The sequence below is a fragment of the Lissotriton vulgaris genome, chromosome 1_1 (genome assembly GCF_964263255.1).
Source record: "Lissotriton vulgaris chromosome 1_1, aLisVul1.2, whole genome shotgun sequence".
NCBI lineage: Eukaryota > Metazoa > Chordata > Amphibia > Caudata > Salamandridae > Lissotriton > Lissotriton vulgaris.
Window position 1 is genome coordinate 500,413,679 of NC_141685.1, and position 23,092 is coordinate 500,436,770.

The following is a 23,092-nucleotide window of genomic DNA, read 5'->3' on the forward strand; positions in this document are numbered from 1 at the left end:
TGTTGCAGTACCCCCCACTTTTTGCATGGTACTTGATGAAACTTTGACTGAAGTGTACCTGGTTCTTGCTAACCAGGTCCCCAGTACCAGTGCCCTTTCCCTAAAAATGTTCAATTGTTTCCCACTATTTGCAATACCTTTAGCACATTTTGTAAGTCCCTAGTCAATGGGACCCCTGGTACCTATATCCAGGGGTACTAAAGAGGGTCCCTAAGGACAGCAGCCCACATTTTGCCCCCCTAAGGGACCCCTCACCAAGCAAATGCAAGGCTGCCATTTCAGTGGTTGCAGACAAATGTGAAAACATTACATGTCACACATCCCTGTGTGCCATCCCCCCTAACACTGAATGTAATATGTGTAGGTCACCCCTACAGCAAGCCTGGGAGCCCTGAAGCAGAGTACTGACTATTACATGAGAAGGCATACAGAGGGAGGGTGGAGGGGCAGAATTTGAGGTTAGATAGAATATCCACCAGAAAGAGAATTACCAAAGTTAAGTAACGTTTTCTTCTAATGGCTACTTAAAATCACAGATTCCTCTCACATTGTAAAGAAATACCAAAGCAGTGCATCCCAAGGTGGTGGGCCTGTGTAATGGTTTAGATAAAAAAAATCCTGAAGGACTGAAAGGGTGAAATGCCCTTTCTATTGATCAAGGCAGTAGTGCTTTATGAATGTGTTAGCTGATACCCACGTAGAGTTCTGATAAGTCCAGAACAGGCCCTCCGCAGCTTCTTAACCAATGACTAGCAGATCTTAGTACATTGGTCTATGAATCTCGATAAGGTCCTTTTTTCTATATTCCTTACCTTTTCATACCCCAGAGAGCTCCACAAAGAGAATATCATACACCTAATGCTCTTTGGTGCGATCACTGTAAAAATCTAACTCTCTGTTGGGTCCAAACAATGGAGTCTTTTCTCTGCTGTTGAGGGTGGAGGTGGAGCAAGGAATGTCAGAAGATTGATGGACTGTCCAGAACAAAAAGGAGGCAAAACCTTCGGCAAAATGGCCACTCTAGTCCTCAGCACCAATTTCCCAGAATAAAGGTGGTGTATGGTGGCAGGACTGAAAGAGCCTAAAGCTCTCACAAGCGATGAGCAGACATTATTGCAATGAGAAAGAAAGGCTTCAAAGTCAGGAGACATAATTAACAGCTGTGTATCAGCTCTAAGGGAGTGCACATGAGAAAAGTCATGACCAAATTACGATCCCACTGTGGCATCACAAAATGTTTTGGAGGAAACGTAGGAGTTAAGCCTTTAAATAACCTCATTACAATAGATGATTTAAACCAGGTTGACAGGTCTATCAAATGCAAAGAATGTCAAAGAGGAAAGAAAATAAACTTTAACAGGGCCCACTGCAGGTTCCTGCTGGGCAAAAGACAAAACAACAATACACTGGACAGTCTGGCGAGCAAGGGATCTGTATTATGGGTGGCCTCACACATGTCTTGGAGCCTGGAGTAAACAGACTCTGCAGAGGGACAACTTCAGATGGGAGATTGAATGCTGTCAGCCACCAATCCTCAATCTCCACCTATGAAGGTGAAAATTGTGCAGGCCTGGGAGAAAGACTCTGCCCTGCTTCTAGGACAGAAGATTGTCCCATTGAGGCCTCCTCATCGGAGTCCAGAAGTTCTTTGTACCACACTGTCCTGGCCCAATCTTGAGCCACTAAGTTGACTTGGCACTGGTCGTTTTTTACTATTTTCAGAACTCAAGGCAGAGGAGGAAAGGCATACAGTATTCCTGTTCCCTGCTCTAGCCAGAATGTATTTACAAGAGAGAGCCTTCTTGAAAACTCCAGTGCCCAAAAGTGCTGACACTGCACGTTCTCAGCAGTGACAAAGAGATCAAGTCAGGGTTCTCCTCCTCCCCGGGAAAAAACCATCATCACCTTCAGCTGTAAATGTCATTTGTGATCCGGTATGGCGTCTCAGACTGAGTTTGTCTGCGCTCGCATCTAAAGACACAGTTAGATGGTGCACGACTATGTAAACTCCCTCAAGATTCAGCCAGGTCCAGAAGTGTAGGGCCTCCGGGTACAGGACCCCACACTGCACTGTTTGTTGCAATACAACATGGCGGTGGTGTTGTCTGTGAGAAGCCAACTCAGCCTTCCTTTGGTGGATGGTAGGAAGGCATTCAACAGCAAGTGAATGGCCTGCAACTCCAACATGTTAATGTGGAGTCCGGTATCTGTGAGAGACCCAAGCTACTTGATTGCTGTTATTGAACTTATAGAACACTGCAATTCATCATAGGGTGGCCTAGCACTAAAAATAAAGAACCATACAGAATACTAGACGTAACATATCAGGTGGAAGTGCCTCACTGCCATAATATTGTCTTTAATGACAAAATATGGTCTTTAAGGCATTTCTAATCAAGAGGAGAATGAAAGACAGCCAAAGAATGGTCAGAAGCTTATTCCACAGCAAGGCCACTCTCACTGAAAAGGCTTGGCTCCAGACTGCACCTGTCTGTATCTGGGCACTACCAACAGTTTAGCCTCTGAGTAACACAGAAGGCGAGATGAAATATAGTAGTAGAACGTCTACCTTAGGTACAATGGACTGTATTGGTGGGCTGCTTTGTACACTAAATTGAGAACTTTGAAGGCAGTTCTCATACCAACTGGCAACCAGTGCAGAGTTTTTAATGCCTTTGAATTGGCCAGAGGAGCTGCTGTGTTTGTGCTGTCTGTAGCTTCCTCAAGAGACCATTTTCCAGTCCAAGATATAAGGAATTGAAATATTACAGGTGACTTAATAGGGTGTTCTGGATCAATACATGGATTAATTTACCCAGAAATGGGAGAATCTTTCTTTGAACCTTAAACAGAAAGAAACAGGTGGCAGTTACATGCTTAACTTGTGCAGCAAATGAGAGTTCAGGCTCCAGGTAGGGTCCCAGATTTGTAACTACCTCAGCCACGGCAAGAGAGACCTGCCATGTATAAGGCCAAAAGTCAGCTGGTAGAGGCTCAGGCGAGCGGGAGTGCTTTATACACAATACCTCAGTCTTATCGAAATTGAATTTCAGCAAGTTGTTTTGCAGCTATTGAGCGACTACAGGCATAACTTGATGGAATTGTACCAAGAGGTTGGTTCCTTTTCTCTCAAAAGAGGGAAGTATCACCTGTGTAAATCATACATCTCAGTTCAAAAGATTTAATAAGTTGACCAGTCATCAGATGCAAATATTGAAGAAGGTTGGACTAAGTACCCACCTCTAAGAAGCACCTTGAATCGGTACCTTATGTTCCAATTTAAATGGAAGTAGAAATACCACTGGGCTCCGACCTTTAGATTGGACCTGCACCAACTCCAGGCATTACCGGCAATACCAATATCCTGCAGCTGCATGAGGAGAATATTGTGTGATACCATGTCAAATGCAGTGAATAGATATAATAAAACGAAGGCAGCACCTTTTGCCTTGTCTGCATGCTTCTGAAGATCATCCACCATGTCTAGCAGGGCCATCTTAGTGCTATATTGTGGACAAACATAAACAAGAAACTGTCCTTGAACCAGCCAATCAGAAAGAAGATAATTAACATGTTTCTCGTCTATCTTTCTGGCCAACGGTAGCTGAGATATAAGCGTAATTCTAGGTCTGGATTTGTTTTTTTCAGAATAAGCACAACAAAGGCTTATTTCCACTCATCCAGTACAGGCATACTTTTCAGTGAGATGTTCGGATCTCAAACAGTGGAGAACCCTGTACCTCTGCAGCTGCTTTCCAATTTACTGGTAGCAGAGGATCAAGAGGTGACCCCGATTCAAGAGCTAATGTAATTTACGTAAACGAATCTGAGGAGATCAGTTCCCACTTTTCTAACCCTACACTCTCATTCTCGGACTTGTTGCTTAAGTATGGCACGCCATCCTCTTGAATATCACCAGCTACTGAGAAAGTTGTTTCAGCTAACCTAGGGAGTCTTAGGGCCTCAGTCAAGGACAGGAAATTCAGAATCACCAATATCTTTTCTTCAAAGAATTTGAAGATACTGTCAGCCAAGGACTGAGAGTGAACAAACTAATTTGCAGCACATTATAGGATGGAGAGGTTGCCAGCAATGCTGAACATTTCCTTCAATGAGTTCTCTGCTTTCATAATTTTATCATAATGATGGGGCATTTTGCAAACAAATCTTTTTTCTACACTTTTTCAAGTCCAATTTCAGTTTCGCCTTCGCAGTACAGAAGTAATTAATGCGCCAAATCTGTTCCAGATTTTGAACACCAGTTTAGCCTCTCTTAGAGTAAAAGTACCATGGTGCAGTACTAGCTCCCTTTAACCAACTTTTATTGTGGACTTGAAAAATAGAGTTAAATCCAGAGAAGACTGTACCCAAGCTTTGTACACTCCGTAGTCGTTAGCCACCCTTGACCCTGTTGAAGGCAGGTCGCTCCCCACGCCGCACAGCTTCACCTGTTGTGCCTGTGTCCCTTGCTCCTGTCCCTAGCTGCTGCTGCAATTTCGAAGCCCTCCTCAACCCGCAGACTCCCACCTGCGTCTCATCTCTGGTGGCCTAGTGGTGAGCTGGAGGTACCTGTGTGCTAGCTCTGTCCTGTTCCTATCTGCCTTCTGTCAGTATTATTGCTTGTTTACTATAATCTGTTGCATTGTAATCCGTTTGTATTCTTCATTTTTTTTTTGTTATTGTGCCCTTCTGGCTCTTGTGCCTCCCCCCGTTCTGCTTCTCCGTTTTCCCGCCGCTGCTTCCCCTGAGGCCCCGCTCGCCTATTCGTCATGCACCCGCCTCCCAGCTGCTCATCCCTCCCACCTCCCCTTCTTATGGTGGCTGCTGCACTACCGCGCAGTGGGAGTGCCATTGGGGCGCAAAAGGCGAGCCTAGGGCAAGCCAGTCTGCCCCGTCCATGCCTAGACCACGCCCAGCACCAAACCCCCTATGCCCCACAAATGCCCCGACGCCCAACACCGCTACGAAGCCAGCACCCTCCACGCTCTCAACGCAGGCTGATTACACACCTGCTTCCGGGCCACTCAGAAGCGCACCCAAGGATCCTTCTCCTGCCGGAACTGCAGCTACACCAGCCTCCAAACTACCACCATGCCCAATGGAGCAGGACCTAACAACCTGCGATGCATTCTACTCAACACCTTCTCCGCCCGCAAACACGCCATCGAACTCTGGGACCTACTTGACTCCTCCTCCCCGGACGTCGCCTTCCTGACGGAGACCTGGATGAACCCGTCCTCATCACTCGGGTTCACCATAGTCATCCCTGACGGCTACAAGATCACCCGCAGGGACCGCACCAATGGAACAAGAGGAGGAATTGCCTTTGTCCACAGAAACACCCTCAGAATCACAACCAGCACCGATGACACCCTCAGCGCCGCCGAATGCCTGCACTTCCAGATCCACACCGACCTCAACACTACCCTCAGAGGAACCCTTATCTACAGACCCCCCCGGCCCCCGGCCACAGTTCAGCGACTCCATCACCGACTTTGTCAGCACGTAGGCTCTAGCTTCCACTGACTATATCCTCCTTTGAGACCTGAACTTCCACCTCAAGAACACCAACGACAGCAACTCCACCACCCTGCTCGCCTACCTCGCCAACCTCGAAATCAAACAGCTCGTCACAACTCCCACCCACTCTGCCGGACACACGCTCAACCCCATCTCCTCCGCCAGCAACCACGTGACCTTCATCCACACCACCGAACTCCACTAGTCAGAGTACCGCTTCGTCCACTTCACCTTTGAGAAACCCACCAGGCACCACCGCACGCAACGGGCAGCTGCAGCTGGAGCAAAGCCACCGAAGACCAGCTACTCACCACCCTCACCTGAAACCCACCAACTGACACCTCCGACACCGACTCTGCCACCGGCAACCGCAGGCAATGGATCGACAACTGCGCCAACACTCTCGCCCGATCAAGAATCCCTTTAACAGACACACCTATAGGTCCAAGGAGGATCTAGACCGGGAATTCCGTGAGTAGACCACACCACCACCACGTCTGGGGTAAGCAATCTCTTTTCTCCCTACAGGTTGGATGAAAACCACTAGTTTCACTATCCTTATCCTAGGGTCTCTATCTCTGCCAGGTGACCCACGGAAGCCTTTGACAGCAACTAGCCAGTGTGAGGATACCTACCGATACTCAATTGTACCTCACAAATGCCACTATTCGCTGTCCCAGCTCACCACAAAAATTGGTTATCATTAAAAACCAATGTAGGCCAAATATGACCACACCATAGCCGCATATAGGTAGTTCACCCACCTTATAAGTCGGCCAAAAATGTGATTATACTTTTCTCACTATATTAAAATGACTCTCTTTTGTACGTTTGTCTTTGTCTTTGTTATATGTAGCAAAACTAGAGGGATTCTCCCTCTTACATGTAATCGCACCTTAGCGAGTGCGACACATAACAAAAACTATAATTTAGTTTTTTTGCACCTTATACACATACTCACTTGGTCCTGAGGAAAGCCAGTTTTAAAATCAATAAGGCCTGGCTGAAACATGCAGACCACACAAGACGCAGGAGGTCATAATTCGCACTCCACCGCGTCTAACAGCCTTTTTTATTGCTAACAGTGGCCCAGTTATTAAAATTATCTACTTACCCTCGGGTACTGGGACCTACTGTATAGCTTTTAACTTCACTTTCTCACTCACGACACTGCACTCTCAGCAATTACACCAGCTCCGCAGTAATCTGGCGTAGAAGCACACCCGGGACACATTCGGTGTCACTGAGGTGGGCCCGATGATGAAGCATGCCACCAACTAGGTTGGTGGGTGAGGGCTTCATGAACAAACTAACAGGTTTGCCAGCCAGCGTACTTCTTTGAGTCCCCTTCCCCCATAATCATAGCTAGTCCTATTTTGATATTTACATATAATCCTGGGGATACGGATTAGCTTTTCTAGTCCTCTCTCTCTACTTTGATTTGGTGACACACCTATAGAAACGCCATCTGGTTCACCGCTGGCTCAAGAAGAAGTGCCAGCACCAGACAGCAACGCAGCCTACAAGAGTACCATCAGCAGACATCAACAACTCATTTGAACCGCCAAAAGGACCTCTTTCAAAGAGTGCATTGACAACAATGCACACAACAGTGAAGAGCTCTTCAACATTGTAAAGGAACTCTCCAACCCCAGCTCCAGCTCCAACTCCAAGGACATCCCGCCATTGCAAGACCTCTGCGACTCCCTAGCCCCCTTCTTCCACCGCAAGATCACAGACATCCTCGACAGTTTCAACAACCAGGTCCCCCGACAGACACCAACACCTCAAACTCACCGCCCCCAGCCACATCAACCTCCTGCGTGCCTGAACCCAAGTCAACGACAACAACACCATCAAAATCATGAACACCTGCCACTCCGGCTCACCATCTGATCCCTGCCCGCACCACCCCTTCAACAAAGCAAGCTCCACCATCGCACCCCACCTCCGCAAGGTAATCAACAGCTCCTTCGAGACCGTCACCTTCTCGGAGAGCTGGCAGCATGCTGAGATCAACACCTTACTCAAGAAACCCAAGGCGGACCCCAAGGACCTCCAGAACTTCCGGCCCATCTCCCTACTCCCGTTCCCAGCGAAAGTCCTCCATAAGATCGTCAACAAGCAACTGATCTCCTTCCTCGAAGAGAACAACATCCTGGACCCATCCCAATACGGATTTCACAGCAACTACAGCACCGAAACAGCCCTCATTGCTGCCACCAATGACATCAGGGCCATGCTGAACAACGGGGAAACCGAGGGCCTCATCCTCCTGGACCTCTCGGCCACCTTCAACACAATCTGCCACCACACTCTTTGCACATGCCTCAACACAGGGATCGGCGAAAAAAGCCCTGGACTGGACCAGCTCCTTCCTCACCGGCAGAATCCAGAGTGTCCGCCTCCCCCATTCCGTTGTAAAGACACCAAGATCATCTGCGGCGTACCCCAAAGAGCTCATACCCTGACGACACCCAGCTGATCTGAGTGGGATGGTACCTGTGGCATGGAAGCATGCAATGGTACGGGCCTTGCTGAAAAAACCTGCCCTTGACCCAGCTAACCCTAGTAACTATCGCCCGATCTCTCTGCTCCCATGGGCAACCAAGATCTTGGAGAAGCACATTAACACCATTCTGATGAAGTTTCTCGAGGAAAATCATCTCCTCGATGCTTCCCAGACGGGCCTTCGCCCTAAACATGGGACAGAGACTGCTCTGACAGAGGAGGCGAGGCGGATCTTGGATCGGGGGGGGGGGTCAGTGACAGTGATCCTCCTCGATCTGAGTGCCGCTTTTGATACGGTTCATCATAAAATCCTGGTGAACCATCTCGCCGACCTGGGTGTGTCCGGAAAAGCCCTGGCCTGGTTCAAGTCTTTTTTAACTGATAGAGCCTTCCAGGTCTTTGACAGCACATCCGTCTCGTCAAGCAGGCCTCTGGGGTGTGGAGTACCTCAGGGTTCGTCATTGAGCCCTACGATCTTCAATGCATATATGGGACCGCTGGCTGGGATTGTTCGTCTGCATGGTATTAACATAATTTCCTATGCGGATGACACCCAGCTGGCGGTTTCCCTTGTGCAGAAGAGTGGTCTCCAATCACTGCCTAACTTAGCAGTGTGTTTGGAGGAGGTGAAGAGCTGGATGATGAGCTCCTGTTTGAAGCTCAATGACGATAAGACCGAGCTCCTGCTCTTGGGCCCGGCAGCCCCTTCTACTTTGGGGATGTTATGGCCCATGAGCATGGGTGCGGTCCCTGCCCCCAGAGATAACATCGAAAGTCTGGGGGTATGGTTAGATAAGTCGTTGAGCTTCAATACACAGGCTACCAAGGTGGCGGCCACCTGCTTTGGCCTCCTCAGGGTGATGAAAAAAATCCTTCCCCTCCTTCCGTTTGAGGCCAAGCTGATAATTATACAGGGCCTTGTTCAATCCCGTCTGGATTTTAGCAACGCCCTGTATCTTGGCGCACCAGAATATAGACTTCAAAAACTTCAGCGCACTCAAAATTGTGCAGCTCGCGCACTAATTGGAGTCCCACGAAGAACATCAATAAAAGCTCGGCTAAGATTGTTACACTGGTTGCCAATCAGGGACAGAGTAAAGTTTAAATCTCTGTGCATTGCTCATCAAGCATTCTGGAAAATGGGCCCAGAAATCAATTGCTCTTTGATCTCCCCTTATCTGCCCAATAAAGTGCTTCATTCTTCATCTGCATCTCTGGCCAAGATTCACAGAATTTTTAGAGCCAGAGCAGGAGGCAGTTCCTTTTCTTATAATGTATCAAAGTTATGGAACACCCTCCCTTTGTACATGAGAATTAACTCTAATTTATCTAGTTTTCGTAAACAGTAGTTAGAACCCTTTGTTTCTGTCTGATGGCACCTTTTGTGGTCTTAGCGCCTGGACGCCTGAGGGCAGCTGTAGCGCTTTATAAATTTTATTTTCATTTCATTTCATCCTTTCCCTCACCAAGGCCCCTACCACCGCCAAATCCAACCTCCACGAAGGAATGAAGGCATTGTCAACTGCATGATGAGCAGCCGCCTGAAACTCAACTCAGACAAGACGGAGGCCCTCATCATCAGCGCCACCCCCTCCGCCTGGGACGACTCATGGTGGCCGGCCACACTGGGAGCAGCACCGACGCCCACCAACCACGCTTGCAACTTGGTGGTCATCCTGGACTCAGCGTTGTCAATGACCAGCAAGTAAACACTGTCTCCTCCTCCTGCTTCAACACTCCTCTGGAGTGACCTTTAGCCACAACTTCAAGGGTGAGGCAGACATCTCTTTCCTCTTTCTTGCTACAACCAAGAGCTGCAATTTCCTCGAATATGTTGGATAACTTCTTCCTCTTTGGCGGAGTCTAGGGTTCGGCAGCAGTGAAGAGACTCACCTACTCTTATCCAGCAAAGGTTTCATCAAACCTTTGCTTTCTATGATTGATTGCTTGATTGATAGGTGGTATGGTCATCTGATGCTTCCACAGATGAGCCACTCACTCTCTTCTGCCATTTCTGTCCCAGAGGATACAGGAGACCAACCAATCTAACCCTTTAGAGCACTACACCCTCCGCATGCTCCGCAAGATCTACAGATGCATCCCCACCGGAACCAGAAGGACGGTCAACCAAGCCCTTGTCAGCAGCAGGCTAGACTATGGCAAAGCTCTCTATGTAGAAACCTCAGCCAAACTCCAGAAACGACTACAGCGCATATATAACACCTTCGCACACCTCATCCTCGACATCCCCCAACACAGCCACATCAAAGCTCACCAGAAAGATCTGCACTGGCTCCCCGTCAACAAGAGGATCGCTTTCAAACTCCTCACCCACGCTCACAAAGCACTCCACAACACCGGACCAGCGTACCTCAACGAACAACTCACCTTCCACACCCCAAACCGCCAGCTTCGCTCTGCCGACCTCGCCCTCGCCACCGTTCCCGGCATCAGTCGAGCGACAGCCGGCGGCAGATCATTGTCTCACCTCGCCACTAAGACATGACAAACCAGACAAGGCAAACCAGAGAATAATAATAATAATAATAATAATAATGAGAGCTAACGGTCCCGACCAGACTCGAAGTGCAAGACACCTACTCCAGTGAGCTATGTGACTCCATAGCTGATCATTTTGTTGGCAAGGTCGACAAAATCCATGCCACTTTCACAGACGACACTGATTCCTCGAGCAAACATGGGGAAGTCAGAGATAACTCCACCGTCAAACCTCGCCTGACATGTTTTAAAGTACCTGAGAGACAGGAACTGCTGAATATTGCTAACAGCATACAGTCTGGTTCCCCCTGTGACGTGTGTCCCCCCAATCGCTGTAAGGGAGTCTTCGAGAGTATGATCGATCAGATTACTCATATTGTCACTTTTTCTTTCCAAGAATCCCATGTGCTTGATGCATGGAAAACAGCCCAGGTTATCCCTTTGAAAAAAAAAACTAATGTCCACATTTCCCAACTTCAAAATCTTCGTCCCATCTCCCTTCTTCCCTTCTGCTAGAAAATAGTGGAAAAAGTGGTAAAAGGGCAACTCATGAAATATCTGGAGGAGGAATCCCTCCTCCACCCCACTCAATCGGGGTTCAGAGCCGGCTACTCGACGGAGTCAGCAGTCCTCTATTCCACTGAGTGCCTCAGACAGATGGTGGATGAAGGACAGACAGCAGCGTTGGTTTTATTAGACCTGAGTGCAGCTTTTGACACCGTGCTGCACACAACGCTGATGTCCCACCTGTCCAAAATGGGAGTGGAGGGATCTGCCCATGCCTGGATAAAATCTTTCCTGGTTAATAGGAGTTTCCAGATGCACTGTCCCCCTTTTAAATCTTCCCCCCGGAAGCTGAGCCACGGGGTTCCACAGGGCTCCAGCCTGAGCCCTACCTTGTTCAACCTCTATATGGAACCCCTGGCCCATATAGTTGAAGCTTTCGGGGTGGATATTGTCACCTATGCTGACGATACCCAACTGATGATCAAGCTTACGCTAGACCACACGGAAGATGCCATTAACTTTTCCAAATGCCTGTCATCAGTGGCAACATGGATGAATAACAACTGTTTGCGCTTGAATGGCGAAAAAACAGAACTTTTAGTTGTTGGCAAATCCCCAAATGCCTGGTCGCATATGTGGTGGCCTGCGGAACTGGGCTATTTTCCCTCTCCCGTCGACTCTGTCAGAAACCTTGGAGTGATGCTTGACTCAGATCTCTCTTTCAGGTCTCAGGTTAGCAAAGTTACGGGTAGGTGCTTCAGCACACTAAAAACCCTCCGTAAAGTCCTTGACCTTCACCCCATCAACGCCAGAAAGACACTTGTCCACGCCTTAGTCACACCCCACCTTGACTACGGCAACGTCCTGCTCCTAGGTTTAAGTAAAAAAGGCCTGCACCAACTGCAGTGCGTACAAATCGCTGCTGCTCGCCTGGTACTTAACTTGCCCCGTAGAGCATCTGGGAAGAATGCCCTAGCGAAGCTTCACTGGCTTCCGGTCAAAGAACGCATTAAATTCAAAGGTCTATGCTTCACGCATCGCATCGCCCAGGGCAAAGGCCCAGGCTATTTACAAAAGCTCCTCACAATTCACCGCCCTACCCGGAACCTGAGGTCGATCGGAGCAATGCTGTTTAAACCCCCCCGTATTCGCAGAGCCAGGATGGGCGGTTGTTCTTTCAGGCACCTGGCTCCTAAGCACTGGAATGAACTACCGCTTGACCTCCGAATGGAACCTTCAGAAACCAGATTCCATGCTAAACTTAAAAATCACCTGTTTTCAGTCATCTAATCCATTCTCTTTTCTTTGACCTTGGCTTCGTTTCTCTCCATCTTATGCCTCTTCAGGTATAGCAGCAATCTAGCGCGGGGACACACTATTTTTAGTGTAGCCAGGCGCTCTAGAAATGGCTTTATTATTTATTATTATTATTAAAACATGGAACACCCTCCCGATCCACATGCGACAGACCCAGGATCTGTTGACCTTCAGGAGACTCCTCAAGACCTGGCTGTTTGAGCAGTAGCAGCACCCCGCCTGCCCCAGCCCCCCCACCCAGTGCCTTGAGACCCTCACAAGTGAGTTTTGCGCTCTACAAATTGATTGATTGATTGATCTCGCTGGAGGACCTGATTCTTTCAATTGCTGAGCCAGGTTAGGGGCTAAGAGCATGGTCCATGAGTGTTTTAACTGTGGCTTGTCAGTCGGTCTTGTGGTGGGCGACCGATAATTTATTGCGGTACATTTTCAGTTAAAACTGACAATATATCTTTTTAGACTTGTGAAGCAATGAGCTTCTCTATTTTACTTACCCCCTCCCAAATCTTTAAAGGCATTTTACTGTATCGGCCCCAGGATCTCGTACTGCTTTTCTTACTTTGTTGAACAATATGCTGAAACCCTTGGCTACTGAGCCCACTCTCACTATTTTAGGTGACTTCAATTCTCATCTTGAAAATCCCACTGATAATGTTACAATTACACTACTCTCAGAGTTAGAAGCATTCGTTCTCTCACAACGAATATCTGACCCTACACACATAGCTGGACATACGTTAGATGGCCTTTTTTCCAACTTTCAAAAGATCTCTTTAAAGAGTGTTCTTCCCCTGGTCTGGACAGACCATCATGCTATCATATTCAATATTTTTATTAATAGAAAACTCAAATCTAGTATTTCTCTAACTCCCCATATAACCACCAAAGCCTGGAAGAGTACAGATCCTGAGCTCCTTAAAGCACATCTATTTTTGACTTAACCAGAAGCCTCCTCAGATCCTAATTTAGCAGCATCAAACTATTCTAATTGGTTGAATAATGCATTTGATTTGCTGGTGCCAAACAAGACTTGTTCGAAAAATCGTTGCTCTCCATTGGCCCTCTGGTTTTCTGAAACCCTTAGGGCACAGAAGAAAGTGTGCAGAAACTGTGAAAGGCAGTGGGGTAAAAAGTATAACACTCAAGAAAAAATGTACTATAAAGAGTCACTCAACAACTATAAACTGATGATTGCACAGGAGAAAAGTAAATACTACATCGATCAGATTGAATCTGCCCAAAACTCCAGCAAACAGCTGTATCAGGTAGTCGCTAAATTATCAGGGCAAGTCTCAAATTGTAATCCAGCTCCTTCACAGGCATTATGCGACTCCCTGGCTGATTATTTCTTTGAAAAGGTTAATGACATCTACACCAATTTCTCATCTCAAATTCAAATGGATAACCAGCCTTTAAATCTGGACCCCACGGAATGTGCTCATTCTTTAGCGAAATTTGAGAGTACACCTGAGCAGATCTCAAATTTAATCGCTACCATCAAATTGGGCTCTGCCACTGACCCTTGCCCCCCATCAGTACTTACACCACTGGCTGACCTAGTTGCGCCAACATTATCTAACATCTGTAATGCAATATTTTCACCTGGCATATACCCCAAGATGTGGAAAAAAACATTATTAAACCTTTACTGAAAAAACCTAATCTAGATCTGAATGAACCAAAGAATTATAGACCAATAGCTAGTCTTCCTTTCCCAGCCAAAATTTTTGAGAAAGTGATTCATATCCAGCTTTCCAAATATATTGAAGATCACCAACTTCTGGATGATACTCAATTTGGCTTCCATAAAGGCCACGGAACAGAAACAGTGCTAATTAAAGCAGCAAGAGGACATAAGAATCATCCTCGATCAGAGAGGGACGGCTGTCCTTATACTGCTAGATATTTCAGCAGCTTTTGACACGGTCGATCATACCATCTTGATCGACCGTGTCTCGCACATGGGCATTCAACAGACAGCTAGAGCCTTACTGTCTTCCTTTCTTACTGATCGCACACAATCGGTAAACATCGGCCTTTCAATTCATCTCAATTGGCCATCCCGTGTGGTGTCCCTCAAGGATCATTCTTAAGTCCGACACTTTTTAACATCTATGTGTCGGACCTAGCTAAAGTCATCAAATCACACGGGATGGGCCTTACATCCTATGACAATGATATTCAATTGTAGCTCTCTGAACATAATGATGGCGACATAGTAGCAGCTAAATTTCAGAAGGGCATGCTCGCCATCAGTAGCTGGATGACCACAAACTGTCTTAAGTTGAACTCTAAGAAAACAGAGGTATTGATACTCCCTTTATAAATCTCAAAAATAAATAAATAAATAAATTCTTAAGAACAAAGGAAAGCAACAAATGATCAGAACATACCAATAGAAAATCTTCTTTGCAAAATAGGTGTCCCCTGGATCTAAAAATATGCTAAAGCATGAGCCCTTTTTGTGAGTGTGGCCATTGCATTTCAAAGTTAGGCCCAGGGACAGCATTCCATTAATTAGTTTGTGGGTGAGGGGATTGAGAAGAGACTATGCTCAGATAGTGACGTCTCCCACTACCAGAAAGTTAGTGTACTCTAGTGAAAAGGAGGGCAAATCTGGGTCACCAGGCACTAGACTGTGCTGTCCGGCCACCTGCCTATTCACAGGTGGGCAAAAACAAGGTTTTGACTAATTCAAAGTCTCAATGAGGGCATTGCTAAAGGGAAGCAAGGGCTTCGAATTAGATGGCCCAGGTTGTAAAATCTCTGTAAGAACATTTGTTTTGGTCTCTATAAAGTGCCTCCACTGTCCTTCAGGCCACCACCACAAATGAGACACTGTCTTCTGTTGGTGGCCCAAGCAGTGATTGTAAATGTAAATTGTAAATGTAAATTGATACTTGTATAGCGCACTACTCACCCGCAAGGGTCTCAAGGCGCTTGTACGAATACCGCTGTGGAACCCATCATGGCTTTACCTGTGAGGCGTCCACTCCTGGGCACCCCCAAGGTGGAGGCCAGGCATCCTTAGCGTTGTGGGGGCCGTTGTGGAGATTAAGCAAGCTATTGCCCAGAGTTGCAGAGTAGGTCTCCATGAATGGAATAGGCACCGGGGCGAGAATTATCAGGTCCGTGGAATTTTGAGCCCAAGACCCGCTGAGGCAGGGAATTGAACCCTGGTCCCGGGCTAGACCTCTGCATCAGGGTCTGCCGCTCTAATCATTGAGCCACACTTCTCCACGTGATTCAAGTTGTCAATCCCACTGGCATTATGTAAACTCGTGTGTATGCCATCATTAGTATAGTGAAGCAATCCAGACCCATCACCATTACCATCATCATCATCATCAACATCCTGGGATGTTCCCTCTTCTGGCATAATATAAAATAGTGGAGCCTCGCAGGTGGGAGCAACATGGCAAGGGCAGTGGGTTGGAGTCAGACATCATGATGACCAGTTGCATATTTCATAACATGACACTTGAGCCAAAGTCAGTTCGAAGTGCATGAGGGTGCAGTTATCACACAATTACAAGACGTGGTCTGAGCCCAGACACCAAAGACAAACCTTGTGTTGGTCTATGGCCAACATCTGATTTATTTATTTATTTATTTATGGATTTTATAAAGCGCACGGCTACCCCCAACGGGGGTGTCCCGGCGCTAAAATTATCTGCTAGAGGAGAAGAGCAATCTAGATAGAAGCAAAAAGCCAAGTTTTCAGGTGTCTTCGGAACAGAGCTTCAGATGGGGCGAATCTAAGGTCGATCGGTAAGCTGTTCCAATGTTTGGCAGCTAAGACAGCAAATGCTCTGCCACCCATTCTTGAGCGACGGAATCTAGGCGCAAGCATGAGACGCAGATTGTTAGAACGAAGGTCTCTGACTGAGTGAGACAGTCTCAATCTCTTTCTTAAGTATTCTGGGCCAGAGCCGTTAAGAGCTCGATAGGCCAGAACAAGCGTTTTGAATTTGATACGGTTGGCTATAGGAAGCCAATGGAGTTCTTTGCGGAACGCAGAGATAGAGTGTCTGTATGGGATGTTACCAATCAGTCTTGCCGCAGCATTCTGAACCACCTGCAGGCGTTCAATTTGATATAAAGGGGCCCCAGCATACAGACTGTTGGCATAATCCAGATGGGCGGTGATTAAGGCCTGAGTGACGGTTCTGCGAGCGTCCATTGGCAGAAATGGAAAGATCTTTCTCATCATTTTTAATTTGCCAAAGCAGCTCGCAGTAACCTTATTGATTTGAGGGCTACAGGAGAGGGTGTCATCAAATGTAAACCCCAGATTGCGGGCCGAATGGACCGGGACTGGAGGGGGGTTAAGTACCGTTGGCCACCAGAGTGGGGGTGGAATGGTCATTTTTTGATTAAAAAACAAGACCTCAGTCTTGTCAGTATTAAGCCGTAGGTGATTCGAGGACATCCACGAACAGATTTCGCCAAGACAATGGCGGAAGCTGGAGAGGCTGGAGTCAGAGTGATCTCTAAATGAGAATATCAGCTGTGTGTCATCAGCATATGAGATCACTCTGACTCCACATGCCTCCACTACCCTGGCTAGCGGGGCTAGGTAAACATTGAAAAACAAAGGACTCAGCGCTGAGCCTTGTGGGACTCCTCGTTCGAGAGGTTTGCATCCAGATTTGAAGGGTCTGAGAAGAACCCTCTGTGACCGTTCTAGAAGAAAAGAACAGACCCATGCTAAGGCAGTGCCGCTCAGTCCAATCTGCTCCAGTCGGCCTAGAAGAATTTGGTGGGACACCGTATCGAAAGCGGCGGATAGGTCGAGGAGGACCAACATGGCCTCCTCGCCCTTATCCACACATTCCCGTACAGTCTCCGAAACCTCTAGTAGTGCGGTCTCAGTACTGAAACCAGCACGAAAGCCAGACTGGGAATCATGTAGCAGAGAGTAGGTCTCTAAGTACTCTGCCAGTTGTAGTTGGACTGCATTCTCCAAAACCTTCGCGGGTTTCGGGAGAAGGGAGATGGGCCGATAGTTACTGAATTGCATGGGGTCAGCATCTGATTTCTTTAGGATGGGCACAAGAAGGGCCTCTTTCCAAGCAGAGGGGAATTGGCCTAATCGTAGGGAGGCATTCCAGATGGTAGTGAGTGGCTCCAACAGTAGGGTAGACAGTTCACTCATGATTTTTGAGGGGACAGGGTCTAACGGGGAGCCCGATTTGCACTGTAAAAATAATTTAAGTGCAAGGTCAGGAGTAAGCTCTTTAAAGGAGTCTAGAGTAGGAACAATATCATGGGTGGTAGAGGCCAAGGGGAGGGGAGTGGCAGGTGGAGGAAAGGAGGATGCAATTTTTTCAATTTTTTCTTGAAAAAAATCAGATAGACCGTTGCAAAGAGACTGGTTGGCTAGGTTGTTAGGAGTCATAGCAGGAGGTTTTACAAAATCTTTAACAATTTTAAACAGTGTCTTTGCTGAATTGTCAGCAGCTTTTATTTGAGAGGCAAAGAACTCTGTCATGGCAGATTTTTTTAATTTGATAAATTTCTTAAGGGCCATTCTGTAGGTAGTCTTAGCCTCAGCATCATATGTCCGTCTCCAGCAGCGTTCTAATTTTTTACAGTGACTTTTCTCTTTTCGTAGAGCGGCTGAGAACCAGGGAGCAGAGGGGCGAGATCTTGCGGAAGATACCGGTAGAAGTGGGGCAATTTCGTCAACCGCAGCCGATAGGGTCGTATTGAAGGTGGTGACGCTATCATCGATATTTACCACTTAAGACTCCAGAGGGCAGCTAAATAGCGGCTCTAAGGCAGAACAGGTGATCTTATGCCATTTTCTCCTGTAGTCTGTTCCCAGTGCCACCGGGGTCGGTGCCTGAGGGAGGGAAATGTCCACCCTAAGTAGGAAGTGATCAGACCAAGTGAGGGGGAGGGAAGGATAAGTAATGGTCCCTGGGAGGTTGGATAAAATAAGATCCAGTGTGTGGCCAGCAACGTGCGTTGGACCATGGATTAGTTGCATCAGGCTCAGGCTATGAAGGGCGTTGAGGAAACGCCTGGCTTGAATACAGGTGGAATCATCTACATGGAGGTTGAAATCTCCTAATACAATAAAGTGCGGGTGCTTGAGAGATAGATCCGTGATAATGCTTACCAACTGAGATAATGCAGAAGGAGAAGCTTTAGGGGGATTGTAAACTAAGATGCCGGTTAGGTAAACTGCCGCTAGGTCAGCAATAGAAAAATACATAGCTTCAATCAGTCCAATGTTAGTGATTTTTTTAATGGTTATATTAAGGTGGGATTTGTACAAAATGGCAAGACCACCTCCCGTTTTTCCCTCTCGGTTAATACCCAGGAAGCGATACTCCGGGGGGGTGGCTAGATAGATATCCGGGTTAGAAGTATCTTTCGTCCAAGATTCTGTGAGGAATAGAATGTCCCAACTGTGAGTGGTCAGAATCGACCAAATTTCATTGGCGTGACGAGGAAGGGATCTACAGTTGATCAGTGCTAGTTTTAAAATGCGAGCACCCGGGGCGGGAGAGAGAGGTAGGGTACGTTCACTCCAAGGGGGGAGAGATAGGTTACACTGAGGACAAGTAAAGGCATGTCCGTCCAAGTTATTAGGGGGGCAGCGTGCCGGTGTGGAACAGGAGCCCGCTCCTATTTGTAATAGCTGTTCCCTAGACCAACTTACACGTGACTTGGTAGTTGCCTGAGCAGGGGGACTGGCCCTAGGCCCGGGCCAGGCTCGGACGGGCGCAGACGGGCTTGCCTTAGGCGCGCCTTCGGCGCGCCATCGGCGCGCCCGCTGCGCCCGCCCGCTGCGCGGTCGGGACGTGTAGTTGTGTATATACATGACAGGAGGGTGGGAGTGGTCGAGAAGCTGGACCGCTACCCTGCCTGCCTTCCCAAGATGGCGGCGGCAATTCCGCGTCTACCGGCGTCAGCGCCTTGACTCGGCTGCGCCGGTAGGATCAAGCTATACTAGTAGACCCAGGAGGTAAATTAAATCTCACCTTCTAGTTTGCGCTTTTACAGGGATGATAAAAGAGCGCCCAGTAAAATATGTACAATTGTTAAAAACAGTCCTGCAATTGTCAAACACACCGTTATAGATTCCAGCAGTCTCAGCATTGCTTGAAATCTGTTATTTTGGGAGGGGACGTGGTTACTCAGATCACTGGTAAAATCATTTGAAAAGTAATTTGGAAACCGACAAGTTTGGGAGAGGCGCTCGGGATGCAGCTCAGAGGGTGCTGAAAGAAAGGAACTAAAATCAGCATATGGGGTGATGCGTATACGCAGCTCTGCTCCGTCACTTCTGGGGCTTCACAAACCCTCTGATCGAGAACACTACAGTCTGGCACCTGGGGAGTATTCTAAAGTGAGTACGAAGGTCAAAACTGTGATGAGCATGAGGTACCAGGTATTGATCATGGTGATTTACTTCAAAGGCAAGATCACAAGAAATTACTTGAATAAGCTAATTTTGATGTCTGGATGGTTATTTAAGGACCTGATTTAGAAAATGGTTGGAAGATTGAAAGCTATTACTTATAAAATGGGCTGTTTTGGGCATGAATGAATGAATGAATAAAGGGTATCTTGTATTGCGCAAACTTAACCACAAGGGCATCAAGGCGCATGCAACATACAAACATATGGAAACCAAACGGCTGATACCACCAAATTTAGTAAGCTTTAGAGAAGAGCCAAGTCTTCAGATGTTTACGGAAGATCGCCAGAGATGGTTGGCTAGAGAGTTCAAGGGGGAGCGAGTTCCATAACTTAGGTGCCAAGGTGGAGAAGGCTCTTCCTCCCCATTTGGTTCTCCTGAATCTAGGGACTGTGAGTAGATTTCTGGAGGCTGAGCGGAGCGTTCTGTTAGGGGTATAAAGGCTGATTAGGGACCTGATCCCTTCCGAGCCTAAGCCATATACTGCCCTGTGAGCCAGACATAGGAGCTTAAAAGAGATCCTGGCCTGAATCGGCAGCCAGTGAAGATCTTTTCTGGCCTTTGTTGCGATGAACACCTAGGTAGGTTTAAGACCATCCTGGCTGCGGCGTTCTGGACCACCTGGAGACGCTGAAGTGAATTCTTGTTTATGCCCGTGTGTAACGCATTACAATAGTCAAGTCTGGAGCCCACCAGGGCAACCGTTGATTGTCTACGGGCATCGGATGATAGATAGGGGGCGATCTTTTTTAGTGTCCGGATGATGGCGCAACATGTGGACACTGTTTTATTAACTTGATGGTCGAAGGAGAGGTCAAGGTCTATAAGAACTCCCAAATTCCTGGCCAAGCGGGTCGGCTGGGGACAGTCCCCCAAGGAAGCCGGCCACCTGTCCCCAGACCAGAGATCATGACCCCCTCCAAAGACCAAGACTTTTGCTGTGTGGAATACAATTCAGTGTGCCCCTACAACTTACATTCGTTTGTAGACATATTTATCTAACAAAAGGTACATTTTACAACTCTACACAACAGTACCATTCACTGTGTCTACACCAATGCGTCATACCTGTATTCTTTCAGATCTTTGATCAATAATCTCTGTTCTATTTGCTGTTGTCGTAGTCGCTCCAAATGTCTCTTTTTTTCCAGCGCAGTATCTTCTCTGAATACGGCTCTATCATGGTTAAGCAGAGTTTTTGTCATTGAAGTATGTTTAGTTCTAAATGCTTGAACAAATTTATCATCCACCTGTTTATGTTTCTTCTGCTCTAAAGACTGGATGTACCTCTCTTTCATATTTTGAATAAGCTGCGAATTACTGAGCTGCAGTTGTAGAATAGCGTTTTGTAGTTTCAAACCATCTACTTCACGTTGTCTTAAAGCTTCACTCCTTTTCTCCAGTAAAAATCCGTTCACATTGACGTGTGCTTCTTTTTTGGCTGATTGTATAAGGAAAACCTTGTGCATCTTTTCCTCCTGTATTTCATGCCTCTGCCTCGCTGTGTAAGCCTTATCAATTGCATAAAAAGCTGAGAATTTTGCGTAGCAGTAGGTTTTCCTAGACAGCTTCTTCTCTGAGCTGTTCTGCCTGCTGTGCAACACACGACGTTTTTGTTGTGCCATTGAATGAAACAGACTATCAGCATGACGTATATCATCAGCTGCCTCCTTTTGTGATATTTGCATTTTAGTCGTTGAGTCTGCTTTGTGAAGTATTGACTTGAATCCGGAAAGTCTAAATTTAGTTTTTCCCTTGTCCTCTAAATCAGGTTCATTCGAAGGCTCTAGATTACATAAAAAAAATACGTCATTAAGTTCAAAACATATAAAGTAACTGGAACAGCGTCTTTGATGATGTAATAGACTACGAGTATCTAATCATTTGGGAATTTTTTTCAATGTGAAATCATAAAAGCAGACACAAATAAGAAACATGCTAAGTCCATCACAGAAAATATTGCACGAATATAGGGAAACTATTAACAGGTATACACGAGCTATCAATAGTCCTAGATTTCCTGTGAATTACACTTATGACATCAATCAGATTGTGGTGCAAATTGCACAATGGGACCCAAAGTTTATTTTTACCGTTTTTACATTAAGCACGCATCACCAGTTTCGGTCAAAATATTTTTGCACTCGCACTTTTTTCTATGTACCATTTGGAAGGAATTAAAGGGACCAAAGTCCGGCTAAGTATCACGCATCAGGCGTTAGACTAACGCATTTCAGTGAGGTGCTCCGCATCACCGCACCTAAATGCGTTGATATGCATTTGCATAGTGTCTAAGCCTCATGAACCACTGCTTAAAACTTTAATATTATGGTGTGGTAGCTGGCAACGCACCGCCCATGCCTTGCGCGAACTTCTCCTGCCGGTTTGGTGCTTGCAGCTGCACTAAAGCTGATGCTGGCAGGCAGCCCACTATTTCCTGCGGCACCACTCGCAGACTGTCTGAATTCATTGTCAGGCCACAATGGATATTAGCATCACAGCTGGGGCGGGACCAGTCAGATTAAGTTGATTTACCATAAAACGTCTTGCTGGGGAGGAAGGGGGCAGGGAGGGGCTGGCCTGACATCACATCCTGTTGCCGAAGGCGGTGAGGTTGTTACTTAATCATGGTGCAATAGCTCCCAAGGTTTCTGATTGCTTATATGTGACATTTTCATAATTTCAGTGTAATTATGAGTGACAATACAACAACTCTGAGTGACACTTTCCCACAAGTAAAATCAAGTAAGGAAGATGAGGGGAACATATCAATATCAGAAGTTACACCCATTTGAGCAACAAGAAACTGTAATTAAGTATCTTAAATCTACTGCAAAGGAGTAGAAATAGAAGGGCAGAAACCAGACACAGACTGTGTGACTGCAGTCCTTAGTCTTCACTTGGGCCAACTTCCGAAGTACTTTTTGAAGTAGCAGAAGTTGGAGGAAAAGCATACAAAGCTCCAGCTGACTACCCAAATGACAGGGTCCTGATGACTGAGGATTTAGAACTTTAAGCGCAAAGAAAACCAATCTAAGAGAGAAATATACACACGTCTGCTTCCCTTAGTGTTATCAGTTGGAAGATGGGATAGATATGGTGCACGTCTAAGGAAGTAAAGTGCCAACTGAACTGTCTCTTCTGTGCAGCCTTCCCACCTCCAAAGTATGACGTGGTATGCAACACCACATTCACTGCTGCCCGAATTAAGACACTTCATTGACCCATGTTACATGATTTAGGATTTTGCCACTTGGTCGTCAGTCTTGAACAGGACTGTCTGACAACGGATGAATGAAGTAC

General features: G+C 46.8%; 1 protein-coding gene across 1 annotated transcript in view; it reads right to left on the reverse strand.

Moving 5' to 3' along the window:
- The window catches only part of LRRIQ3 (leucine rich repeats and IQ motif containing 3), a 544,377-nt gene that overhangs the window by 28,495 nt on the left and 492,790 nt on the right, over positions 1-23,092 (reverse strand). Inside the window, 1 exon segment of the mRNA XM_086953864.1 lies at positions 20,858-21,575. Within this exon segment, the coding sequence (XP_086809990.1) occupies positions 20,858-21,575 (718 nt within the window).